Source organism: Coffea eugenioides, chromosome 6 (genome assembly GCF_003713205.1).
Source record: "Coffea eugenioides isolate CCC68of chromosome 6, Ceug_1.0, whole genome shotgun sequence".
Lineage (NCBI taxonomy): Eukaryota > Viridiplantae > Streptophyta > Magnoliopsida > Gentianales > Rubiaceae > Coffea > Coffea eugenioides.
Window position 1 is genome coordinate 38,730,240 of NC_040040.1, and position 13,000 is coordinate 38,743,239.

The following is a 13,000-nucleotide window of genomic DNA, read 5'->3' on the forward strand; positions in this document are numbered from 1 at the left end:
CATACTCACTGCCTGTTTGTCGGAAGGTTCGAATGAAGAAAGAAGGAAATTTGTAAGGAAGCGAATAGAGAGATGAGAGTGATTGGAGAGTGATGAGAGTGAATAATTGCTGCTATGATATGACTACTGTGAATCTCATTCCATCTTTTATTAATTCACTCCAATTTGTGCTGAAAGAGAAATTTTGTGTGTTTATACATGAGAATCATACCCATACCATGCTTTCTGAGGAAATCAAGGAGAAAACTGCAGAACTGAGGTACAATATTCTGCCATCAGATATCTTGTAGAGGATGGTTCGTTATTTTGTGATACTTATGATACCATCCCACGTGTAATAGGCATCTCAAAGGTGAAGAGCTAGTAGGACTGAGCATGGAAGACTTGGTTAAACTCGAAAAATTGGTTGAAGCAGGGTTAAGTCGTATTACCAAAAACAAGGTTCTTGTCATGTTATGTCTTCGTTCAAGGTCTTTCAATTGTTGCATAGTGTTGACGTACTATGTTTTTTGGATTTTAGGGTGACAAATTCATGAAAGAAATTGGTATTCTCAAGAAAAAGGCTAGTGACAAATTACCCTTATCAACTGTTTCTATTTAGTTATCTATCAATCATTTTCTATTATTCTATATTTCATCGCATAACAAAATGGGAAATCTTCAATTTGAGAATCTGGAGATAAAAAAGTGTTATTGGGCTTTCATAATATTGAAGATCATTTGTAACCAACAATAATGCTGTAGGAGCAATTTACTTAAAGATTCCAATGGAATGTCATTTGGTTGACTGCATTTAAATGTGTGTTCTTGGTTGCTAACTTATCTTCGCAAAATGAATTGCAGGAAGCATTATTAAAGGAAGAGAATGCGAAGTTGAGATAGAAAGTGCATGACGTGATAGTTTCCCTTTTCCTTTATTTCTTTGTTTCGCCCCTCTACATGAGCATGCTGCAATCTTTTGCCTTTCTGACTGATAATTGCACGTAGCAGGCTCATCGGAAGACCAAACACCTCTGCTGGAACAAGGGCTTTCATCTGAGTCAGTCACTTGCTTAAGCGACCAAGCCGGAAGTTGTCCTCAGGACCTCAACAATTCGGACACATTTCTCCAGCTGGGGTATGTTTGTTTTAAGTCAAACATAGATCGGATAATTTGTTACAAGAATAAAATGAATTACATATGTGGAATATATCCAACATTTGGATCTTATATCTGGATGACATGCTGCATATTAGTTGAATGTGTTTGGTTTTGTCACAATAGATAGCTAGTATTTAAGCAAGAAGAACAAAATGAAACTAAAGGAAGATTTCATTTTCAGAATGCATGATACAAGGCCATGTGATCGTCTGGCAATGACTTGAAAAGAAAAGTGAACAGCTAGTAAGCTATCACAAGGCAATCTTTAATGCTCTTGGATTGAAGTCTTTCTTTAGTAGCATGGCAACTGCTAGCTATGTAGAGAGATTAGAGTCAGACAAATTCGAATGCACAAATTATTGTATGTGGAAAAAAGGGGGAGGTTTGGAGAATTGTTGTTTGTTGTGCGTTAATGATACGTTGTATGAATAGGTGTTTGTGGTTGCATAAAACAGAGCTAGCATGCATGTAAGTATCTTGGCAATCATTTGATAGAGAAACCTATTTAACTTGGGGTTGAATTTTTGCAGCTTACCATGTCCCAACTGAATTGTAGGGAGGATGAGATTGCAGTTGCAGAAGATCGAATATATAATTTGAGTATAACTGGAGTTATGATACCCAGAAATTGTGGTTTATGTTGCATTATTTTTTAGTTTGTGCACAAGAGAATCTTTCAAGTTTGTGCACATGAGAATCTTTTAGTTTGTGCACAAGAGAATCTTTCAAGTTTGTACTTGTTAGGGATTTGCTATGTTAGTACTTGTTATGATTTTTAGTTCAACAAATTATATTTGAGCATTGACTTTTGCTTTTAGATTACTATATGCATTCTATTCTTTGGGATAATTTTACAAGTCTTTTGGGTTTCTGATTGACGGAATGTATAGCAGGGAGCACTAACTGTAGGTTGCTTCTATATCAAAAAAAAAAAGAAAAAAAAACTCCTAGCAATTAAAAGTGTCAGCATAGCTCAGTTAAAAAAACTCCTACTTGTTCCTGACTATAACTATCCTGACACTTTCGATTATTAAGAAAAGGGATTTTTGTTGATAGATGAGATGCTATAACAGCATAGTCTTCCTGACACATTTGAATGCTACGAGCCTATCCCCACATTGGAAGGGACGACACTCGTCTGAGGTGTGAGGAAAGGTAAGTGTCAGGTTAGATTATCTATACTAACACTTTCAAATACCGTTAAAGATCATTTTTGTTGTAGTGCTATGATTTTACGTAAAGCCAAAAATAGACAAAAAGCAACTATAGTCACGGTGATCAGCCTATATGCACACTAGCTAGAAACATGGAATATGTGAAAATATAGAATTGCCATTTATTCCCCTTATGGCTTCGCATTTGGCCACATAATCCCCTATTAATTTTATGTCAAGTGATTAGACACTTGTTGTGCTTAAATATTAACTAATACTTGGAGATACTTTTTTTTAGGGGATCAATTTTTCCACTTTACATGATGCTACCAAAGAGTTAAATGGATATTGTTGAATACAGTGGCAGAACTAAAAACTTTTGTTTAGGGGATGCCAAAAATCCAACATATAGTAATAACACATATTATAGCATATAAAGCATGGTAAATTTAAAATGAAAATTAAGGATTTCAATAATAAAAGACAAAGTATAAACCAAACTACAAAATTTGGATTCCCTACCATTCTATTTCCTAACAATGCGAGAAATAACTACCTAGTAAACTAATAGATCAATAATTCATATTACTGGCTTTGTTTATTTTTTTCTTATATTAATAGAAGCAATAATCATTACGTAGTTCTAAAACAACAAACTCAAAATAAAAATAACTATTTCAAAATCAATAATACAATTTAAAATATAATACAAGAAAGTTTGAAGGAAATAAAAATAAAAACTTGCCTTGCAAAACTGGAGTTTGAGAACAGTTGATACTTGAAGCATAATAATGGAGCTTAGAAAGAGTCGATCCTTGAGAAGCTAGATAAAAAGATGTGACTTTGTATTTTTTTAACTAATTCTCGTACTTTCTTAATTCAAGTGAATTCTGTTACCTTTTATTTCCTTTATTTACTTTCATGTAGTGTTTTTTTAGTTGTTATTTTTTCGTTGTAAGCTGTGGATAAATTGAGCATTTAACAAATAGTTTGATCTCAACAAATTAAGGGCTCGATTTGAGGGTGGATTTTTGGCAAGTTCGAGTTTGAGTTCGAGTTCGAGTTCAAACAATCTAATAAGAGGAGGAAATAATATAATATCGAGTCTGTAACATAACTTGATCTCAAATTTAGAGCTCATATAGGATTCAAGCACTACAGGAAAATAGGCTTTTTGTGACGTTTTCGCTGCGGCACAAGAAGAAAATGCAGCAAATAAAGAGCACAATTCAAATTGTGTGGCAAGGTTGATAAGGGGCATAATTTTTGTGGCAAAACGACGTAGTTTTAATAAATCCAGAGTAAAGAAAAAGGGAAAAGAAAAGGGAAAACGCCTTTCACTTCCAATGTCTCCTTCATTCTCCGCTAATTTCAAAACCCCCCACTTCTTTCTTCTAAACTCTAAATTCTGATTCCAAATTCCCAATGAACTTGTCTCGCTTTCTGTCTCTCTCTCTCTCAAATGGTCAAATCTAATTCCACCTCCTCCATTTTCCCCCCAATACGGCCAACGAATATGCGGCAACCACCTTCATCTTTGAGATACAGAGGAAATCTGGAAGAGTAGACAGATTGATTGCTAATTGGTTTTGACGCCTGAAGCTAGGGTTTTAACGCGAGGAAGATGGACCTCCTCCATTTTTATTCTCAGCAGTTGAAGTCGATTCCCAATTGCAGTGTTTCTTCCTTGTTGTTGTATCTCTCTTTGTTGCTCTTCTTCTTTGTCTCTTTCCAATTCTAAAGACTCGATCACATTCTCAAAGGAATATGGTGAGATTTATAGCTAACGATAGTTTTATCTCAATTTTGTGTTTGTTCTTAGGTTTAATGACTTCTGGCATGATTTTGAGAAGTTAAACAGTTTCAGGTCACTTTGCCAAAAGTGAATAAATTGGTTTTCACTGGCTGGATTTGCTTCTCCATGTAATTTTTATCATCGGTGAACTAATTTTAGCTTTGAGAGAACTTACCCAACAATTTTGCTAGCTATTCTGGTTCAAAAGCAAGGTAATTAAGCTCAATTCCTTTGCGATTTTTTTTCACTTTATTCATTTATTTTATGGTATAATCAAGAGAATTTATTACATGCCCTTAGTGCTCAGGAGTTTATAGACTTTTGTGGTTATTTTTATGTATTTTTTGTAATTCTTTAAAATATTTTTAATGCGACCTAAGGGGAGATAATAGGAGTTTACTCTCGTTTTAAAGAGTCCAGCCCATATTGCAGATGGACAATGGAATCGCCTGAGAAACTCAATACAGTCGTTGTCTTGAAACAACGAGATAGCAGCCGTTGGCAGAAGGTACATTTGAAGCTTTAGTGCACTCCATCCTCTAGTTTATATATTTGTCCGATTATCATGCTACTGATATTAGGTGTTATTTGTAATTCTGTCATAAATGCCTGTAAACAACTCTCCCTGTTCTTGGAGTCTGGGGACACACAAATAGTTTAGGAGAAATCCCAACTTTGGAGCATAATCATTTCAAGAAAGTGGAAAATGGCAATCAAGTATTGCTGTTTTAGACCAAGTAATTCCTGATTTAATCCTTAAAAATGGTTACAAGGCATACAAACTACTTAAAAATGCACTTGCTTATGGTAGCAAGAATTTTTGCGTCACACTATGATATGGTATGATAATATTGTAACACAAAATTGTTAAGCATGATTGCCTCTACGGGTATAATATTTGGCCCACCTTCTCTCATTATTAACTTGGTGTTACTACTTGTAGCAACTTTGGTTAATTCTTTTACGAGTTCCAGTTTCTTATATGTGTGTGTTATTCTGCCCAGATTAATACATGCAATGGCTTCTAGTTGGCTATATCCCAAATAAGCTTATAAACCCAGGATGCAGACTGAAGACTGGACTGGCTGGTAAATTATTGCTTATTTTTTCATAGATGGTTTGACAAAATTTTTGAAGTTTTATAACAGGAAATTCACTGTCTTATGTCTTCATTTGCATGCTACTTCCCAAATAAGCTTATAAACTCAAAATTTTTGAAGTTTTTATGCAAAATGGTCTGTTTTCTTACGAGAAAGTTTGGGGATCTATTTAGTAGAAGACAAGTGCTAAACTTCTCCTTCAATTATGTCCCTTTAACCCTGTGATCTATAGCAATTCATGCGCTCAATATATCTATAAGGGTACCACTACTAATGGTAGGAAGGTTGTGCTCAATAAGCTTGGGTTGTCCAGATGCAAGGTAATTAAGCTTATATGATCTGCAATTCATTTTTATTTATATGCACCTTTTATCATATTTATGGAGAATGATTAAAAGTTGTTCAATGTTGGCAGTTGATAGGTTCTAAATGTGGAATTTTATGGTGTTTTTGCCTTCTGTTGTTTTGGAATTTAAAGTGATTAAGGTGAAATAATGGGGATCTAGCATCAAATTTTGAATAGCATTCAACTTGAATTCCAAAGTTTCTGATTTCGGCTAATTTTCTAATTCCCAGCAATAGTGTACTTCATATCATTAGCTTTTGACGATGCATTTATTATCGCATGGATTTTGGCTTCATTTTTTTTGCTATTTATACTTTATTTTGAATGAAATTTTTCAGAAAAAAAGATTTTTTTGATTTAAATAATGGCTACTCTGCCATTCATTGTCATAGACCCATTGTCATGCCTACTCTGCCATTCATGGTCACAGAGTTACTTCCCAAAGCAGCTCAAATTCCGTTAGTCCATTGGTCATGCTCCCATATCCTGAACCCCTAATGCCAGTGTGTGTTGGTTACCCCATCTCCAACGATGCAGTTATTACTAGTTAGACCCATATTATTGCTTGTTGATATTAATTTCATGTCATTCGCCATTATTGATGCCCATGATACCACCACCAAGCTGATTTGACATCATCGTTTCATGTATGATTTTTTTAACAGAACTCTGGCCTTCATTTGCATCTGTGTCACTAGAAAGTGCTGGCTGCTGCATTGCAATGTTCGGTGAACTAGCAGAATTCGTGTGCATTCTGGTCGGTAAGCCACCAAGTGAAGTCTGTGGAGGATCGTTAGATGATGATGCCGTTGGAGACTGGAATGGAGAAGGATTGAGTTGCAGTTGTACCAAGGTACTCAAGGAACACTAGGAGATGGCATCTGAACACCATTTCCTCCGTAAGGACCATTTGCGCTACTCTTCGGGTTTTTGCTGTCTCGAGTTCATTGAGTTTTGATGACGCAGCCCAGTTATATATGGCACTAGTAGAGGAAGTTGCAGGAGCCGAATTCAGTGGATTATTTACATTTGCCATGCCATTTCTGGGAGGAAGTTGCAATTATTACGAAAAATGTTTCAATGTGGCCTAACCATATTGAAACGTGATGACTTTTGCAAAATTGGTTGAAATTAGGAACTACTTGTGCCTTTTAGAATTAGGTTATGATGATGAATTTGGAAATTTGCAGTGATTGTTTCCATTTAGATAGTGAATTGAATTACTTACTTGAAAGGGAAATGTACTACAAGCATGAAAAATGATTCATAAAATATGCAAAAAGTGTAAATCACTGCAGTGCATCTATTTATTGAAGGAGACTATTTAATATTTGGGACGCAATTTTTGTGCCGCGTGATTATTTGCTGCACAATTTTTGTGCCGCTTGCATATTTTGTGGCACTAATATGTGTCACTAATTGAGCCGCAAATGCTTGCGACACATTTAAACGAAGTGTCGTTTTCTTTTGTAACGGCTACTTTTGAGGCACAAAGGACTTGTGCCGCAAAAGCGCCGCAAATACTTTTTTGCGGCGCTTTTTGGGCTTTTTGTGGCACATTCTTGGCGTCGCAACAAGCCATATTTCTTGTAGTGAAGTTCGAATTTGAATTTATTTAATATTTTGAATCGAGCCCAATAGATCAAAAGTTTGATTCGATTCATTTATAAGCCCATTTGTACTAATGCTACACTAATACGAGAAGGAAATAAGAGTTTGCTTGGTATAAGAGTCTTATAAAAAGAGTAATTAAGGGGGACAAGAAATAGATAAATGTATGAAGAGTAATTAAGAGGAACTAGAAATAGATATGCATGTTGGGAGGGGGGAGTGGGAGGAGATTAATCTATCTTAGATAAAATGTCTTAGTCCCTTTAGGACTATTCTGAAAGTTTTGGGGGTTGTGGGGGGAGCGAAGGGGCTGCACCTCCCCAGCCCCCCTGTTCCATCCTTGGTTGAATAATAAGTGATTTGTGAGGTATTAACAACATACCCATGCAATTGGTATACTTAAACAAAAATATAGATTATCAAAATTGTTGAGGTACATCAATTTGATTTTGACTATTACTTATTGTGATTTTTTGTTAGTTGTCTTAAATTGCGTTGAAGACAAATTTTGTTTTAATTGAAATATTAGATGGACTAAATATTGGGGACCAGAACTGTACTTTTGTTGCACATTAAACTTTTGATTTTGGTGGGTGATAGAGCAATTATTGGGCATATTTTACACTATTATTCTATCCTAATTTTGGCTACTCATGATGCTAAGAATTGAGATTTTGCTCATATTTGATATTTGTGTGAATTGTAAGTAGTTGGTGTTAAAAGTAATCTCTTGAGGCAAATTTTCAGAAGACCCTTTATCTCTGGGCGTGCCCACGCGAGAAATTGTAGGAGGTTACCCAAAAGCCGGATCCGGGGGATTAATAGCAGCAGAACCAATCAAGAAATCAGGTCCACGTGAATCGCGAGAGGCATAGGATTAAAACCCCAAAAAGAAAAGCTTTGCTCCTGACCTTTTGTGGATTTCTCCTGGCGGCGCTACAAAAGGGAGAAAAAGCCAGATTTACGTGGGAGGAATCAGATTAGCTTTGAGTGTCTTCCTTTCTTTTGGGACAGACGTTTGCTTTCTTTTGGGCAGCAATTAGAAAGCCAGATTCACGTCTAATTGATACATTAGCTTTAGTTTTCTTTTCCCAGGCGCCAGGCGTCCTTTTCTTTTTGACTTTTAGCTCTAGTTCTGGACAATTGGGAGCAGCTTTCGGTGGCTATCCCTGGAAGACGACTTGAAGTTTTCTGTTTTTGTTCCTTGGGTTTCGTACGCCTTTTGTGAGACCTGGGCTCCAACTTTTTGCTTGGATATAAACACGAAACAAAGTGAAAGGAGACTTTTCTCCTCGGTTCCTTCGCTAATTCATCTTTACTAATCTTTGGCAATTGTGTGGATGGAATCAATCGAACCACGCGAGATTGATATGATGAGGAGTGGCTAGGTTCCTCCTCTACCCAAGGGTTAACGCAAGGGCGCGGTCTATAATATCTGTAAGATCTAATCGAACTTTCGTTGTTTCTTCCAATTCATTACTATTCGTGTGATTTCTGAATTAATTGCTTATGGTTATTTTATTAATTGAGTATCAATGGCCGAGTATTTGATTTAATCTAATAGCCTATTGCCACGTTAATTGAATTGAATCCGTAATTGTTCGTTCAGTTGACAACTAGTGGCGACCACCATAATTGGCTTTATGTTGGGGAAACGCAAGATCTAGTTTAAATAAACCCTCTTAGCATGTTTATTGATTAGGGTTGGGTTCTTCTAGCTTTAATGCAACTGGATAATTAAATTCCTACGGTCATACCTAGAGTTGTTTTCTGGTTAGGGAAGCACTCAACGGTCGTACCTTGACTGTCGAAAAAGTAAAGAAGAACTGGTTGTCAGAGCTTGTTGATAGCTATAACCAATCTAGCAGCGAATGAATGAAATATCTTTGCATCGATGATCATTTAATTGGACCGTGCTTGAGCAGTTGATCCTTTGGATAGAATTTTATTAATTGCTATTTTTAGTAAATTGTACTTGTGGAGCTATCTTTTGAATTTTATTTATTTTATTTTCATTTTCATCCCATTAATCATCCCCCAATTTTATTCTATTGACTGGGAAAGAAACAACTTCCTACCCGTTCCCAGTGGAATCGACCCTACTTGCCATTGTATGCAAACTTAATATTTTTATAGACAATTCTGGTATATCGGATCAAGCAAACTCTTCGGGAACAGGGTGAATCAAGTAACCCATTGCACACCTAGGGTCCCTGCTCCAGTACTTGGATTTGTTCTATAATTAATTTTGGTGGTAATTAGGATTTTTTAGTAATTATTATTGCACTGGTTCGGCACCTGTCAGTGGGATAATTGATTGAGTTAATTCTCCTTTAGCATTTCTGGTTTAAAATAGTTCTTGTCTTTCTCCTTGGCATTTTCTATATAAACGGTGACTTGAATGGAGCTTGTTACGTGAACATTTGCCCCCCTGGCATCTTTCAATGGAAGTACTCATTCATAGGCGAACAATCTTGGAACAAATTTTGAATCCTTTACGGAAATGGGGAGTCTGAAAGGAAATGCGCATGCTAAACAAATATTGAGATCAAGGCATCTAAGCTGAATTCTGGTCCGGATATAAGCTTTCAAGGAAACTTTCACATTAACCAATGAAATTAAAATTGAGAGTAGGTGCAACGTCTCTTTCAATCAGAATAATTGCTTGACAATAGTCTGATTACAGTAATAAAAAATTTGTTAGGTTGCAAACTGATAATATATATAAAAAGCGTTAAATATTGACATATTGTCATTGTTGTAAGGCCACTTTTCTTCTTGGTTTAATTTATCAATGACCTTGTCTGCATAACTTTTGGAAATAATCTAGAATTCTGCTTCAGGCCGGCTGCTGCTGCACTTGCACTTGCGAAGATGTCACAGTCATTAGTTGTCCTGCAAATATAGATGTCACCTAATCATGATGTTAACCAGCTACGTGCACACAACAGGAGTACTATAAAGCGTACGATATAATCTCATACAATGAAATATGCACTAACGTGGCAGAAAATACTTTACTTATATCACAGATACAATAAATCCAAAAAAATTACTACATCTAATAGATCTAGAAAATTACAAAAATTACATTGTGAAACTCAACAAATTTGGAATTTAGACAAATCACAAACAACCCAATGAATATCTACATCGGCCAATGCGATCTCATCTACGATCTCATCTACCATCCAACTGGGTCAAACTCAAATTTGATGCTGAGATCTAACGAAATAACTTAAAAAATTCCAATGATCTAGAAATATTCACCCTGAGGTTGATGAAATATATGAAAATGTACATATTAAAACATCAATAAACATATTAACGCGAAATGTTCATTAATTAACTATTCATTAGGGATTAGTACCACCTAAATTTTTTTTCATATATATGTCCAAAAATCCAAAAAGATTCACCAGATAGCACTCGTCAATGTGTCAAGAATTGGACCAAAAAGAAATACAAGTTTTTATGTAAAATACCAGTATAACCCTAGTTTCCCTCAATAAGAAAAATAGTCCAGTTATAAAGGGGTTTCAGGGTAGGTTTGTACAGGAGATATAACCAAGGGCGTTTGCTTATAATTAACCAAGAATATTGTGTTACATAAGCTGCGGAACAGTAAGGTTTTGTACATAGTCATACCATAAACCAGAAATATTGTTCTGCAATTGTTCCAAAATTTACACAATTTCAGTGTTCATTTGACATGAACTTTAACAAAATGCCAAGAATTGGAAAAAATTGAAAATTTTGGCCATAGGTTACTGAGCTAATTTCTCCTCATGTTGAACTTGAATCTCAAAGTTCTTTCTATGCAAACTGATTTTAAAAAGCTTGAAAATGCTAAGCATGTCATCTCATCAGCCTGGACAACTCAACTAAGATTTTGAATAGATTTAGTTACCAATGGAGCAATTTACCCTAGTTTTAGGTATCAACTTCATGTTTCCACCCCCCAACACAAACAAAAATGTTATGATTAAGTTCTCAAACTACTCGAACAAAGATTAACACAACATGTTAATTAAATTTGCTTATGTGACTTAAAACATCCCAAAAGATTTTGTCTCGTAACATTTAGAATTGTGTCCGTAATAGACCAAAAAGCAATAAAGGCTTTCAGATAAATTATTAGTATAGGCAGTGTTGCCTCGAAAAGAAAAACAGGTAAGAAGTGTGTTGAATGTTGAGATTCTGAAGACAATGTCCAAATGTCCAAATGTCTGAATGATACGTCTAACTAGGCATGGCCACGGTTCCAGAACCGCCGGTTTTGGTTCTTCAAAGAGGTAGAACCAGAACCGCACCATATAAGATGGTTATGGTTCTGGTTCGAGAACCGCCGGTTCTGGTTCATTAAAGAGGTAGAACCAGAACCGCATAGTTCTGATTTTGGTTCCTTATGGTTCTGGTTCTGGTTTCCAGTTCCGTATGGTTGTATACAATTTTATTTAATTCCTTATCATTACCAATTTTAATACGAATATAACAATATATTTAAAATTTCAAATAAAATGTAAAAAAATAAATACAAAATAAAGATCATATTTTAATTTTATTATTATTCTACAAAGTAAGAAGTAATAAATAGATAATATAAATTTTATGAAAAGTACATTATATTGTCAAATTAAAAAATATATTACACTATCAAATGGTTGTCATGTGTTGACTTTCTTGAGTTGGACAATCATCAATGTTGAAGATTCCATTTGAAGAAATATTGCAAAAAATATTTTTTTACTTGCTTGATTTTGAAGATGAGCTACTACCATCAAAACTTGTCATTTGATGGCAAATAAGCAAAAAAAAATTGTAAGTAATAATTTAATACTTACAAATTATAATGATAGATATTAGATGAATAGAAAGAATTAAATAATTAATAAAATATATAGAAAGTCCATAAAATTTAAACTTTCTTAAAACCTATTAAACACAACTAATTTTTTTTGAATTATCTCACTACTTATATTAATTATTTTTAACGGTTCTGGTTCTAATTCTATTTTTTAGAGAATGATAGGTTGCAATTTTATCATTTATTTTATTATTAATTTTTCCTATTACCTGACTTGATGTGTATTAATTGTTGGATTCTACTCACTTTTAGTATTTTGCATTTATTTCAGGGAGTAGAACGAACATATGATAACAAGTGCCAATTTGACAGGAAATGAGTCCAAGTCATAAAACTTACCCCAAGGGCATTGTTGGCAACAGAAAAACTTGGGCCCATTTCGGTAATTGCTGAGGAAGAAAGCATGGCCTGGAGAGTCCTCGTTTTTCCACACAGGAGCCGCCGCAAGTAGCATTATTTTTATATAGGAAAATTGTGTAAAAGGAAACGGATAGCTTTAGCTTAGTATGAGATTTTTCCTTTTAGACTTTTGATTAGGACCTCTCCTGCGCATGGTAGGAGCAAAAAGGAATTGTTTCCTTTGACTTTTCTTTGGCTTCTTAGTAGCTTTGGTCTCCACGCATGTTAGGAGCAAAAATTGGGGGAAACCTTTGACTTTTCTTCATTTCAGCTTTTAGTAGTGTTTTTTTCCTCCTTGGTATGACGGACGAAGGGAGAACAAGAAATCATTTCTTTGTAGGCTTGCTTTTCCTTTCCTGATGAAGCGAATTCCAAACGCAGACAATGGCCGCGACTCTTATTTCAATTTTTTGTGGATTTTGTTCGTCAAATACGAACTAATTTCTGCACTCTAGTCTGGGAACAACGGAGGCTTTGATTCGCCTAAAATTGTGAGATCGATTTAATTTTATCTTTTCCTCTTATTTATTGGTATTCGCCTATCCCTTGATTGCGGTATTTATGATTATTTAATTGATTGATTGTCT

The 13,000-nt window shown here is 35.0% G+C and overlaps 1 protein-coding gene, 1 long non-coding RNA gene and 1 pseudogene across 3 annotated transcripts; 2 read left to right on the plus strand and 1 right to left on the minus strand.

The window, feature by feature from the left end:
• On the plus strand, positions 1-1,797 carry LOC113774145 (annotated as a pseudogene).
• A 1,859-nt stretch (positions 1,798-3,656) lies between these two features.
• LOC113775922 lies at positions 3,657-5,809 on the plus strand. Of its 2 annotated transcripts, XR_003468952.1 has the most exons (4): positions 3,657-4,065; positions 4,157-4,302; positions 4,523-4,598; positions 5,095-5,809. It is a non-coding gene; the product is annotated as an uncharacterized LOC113775922 (long non-coding RNA). The 2 variants fall into 2 exon arrangements; XR_003468951.1 differs by having other exon boundaries at positions 3,658-4,302.
• A 312-nt stretch (positions 5,810-6,121) lies between these two features.
• On the minus strand, positions 6,122-6,572 carry LOC113774147. The gene is made up of 2 exons (XM_027318714.1): positions 6,444-6,572; positions 6,122-6,352 (listed from the first exon to the last, which is right to left on the minus strand). Exons 1-2 carry the CDS (start codon positions 6,570-6,572, stop codon positions 6,122-6,124), a joined length of 360 nt encoding a protein of 119 aa, XP_027174515.1.
• Between the last annotated feature and the right edge of the window lie 6,428 nt (positions 6,573-13,000).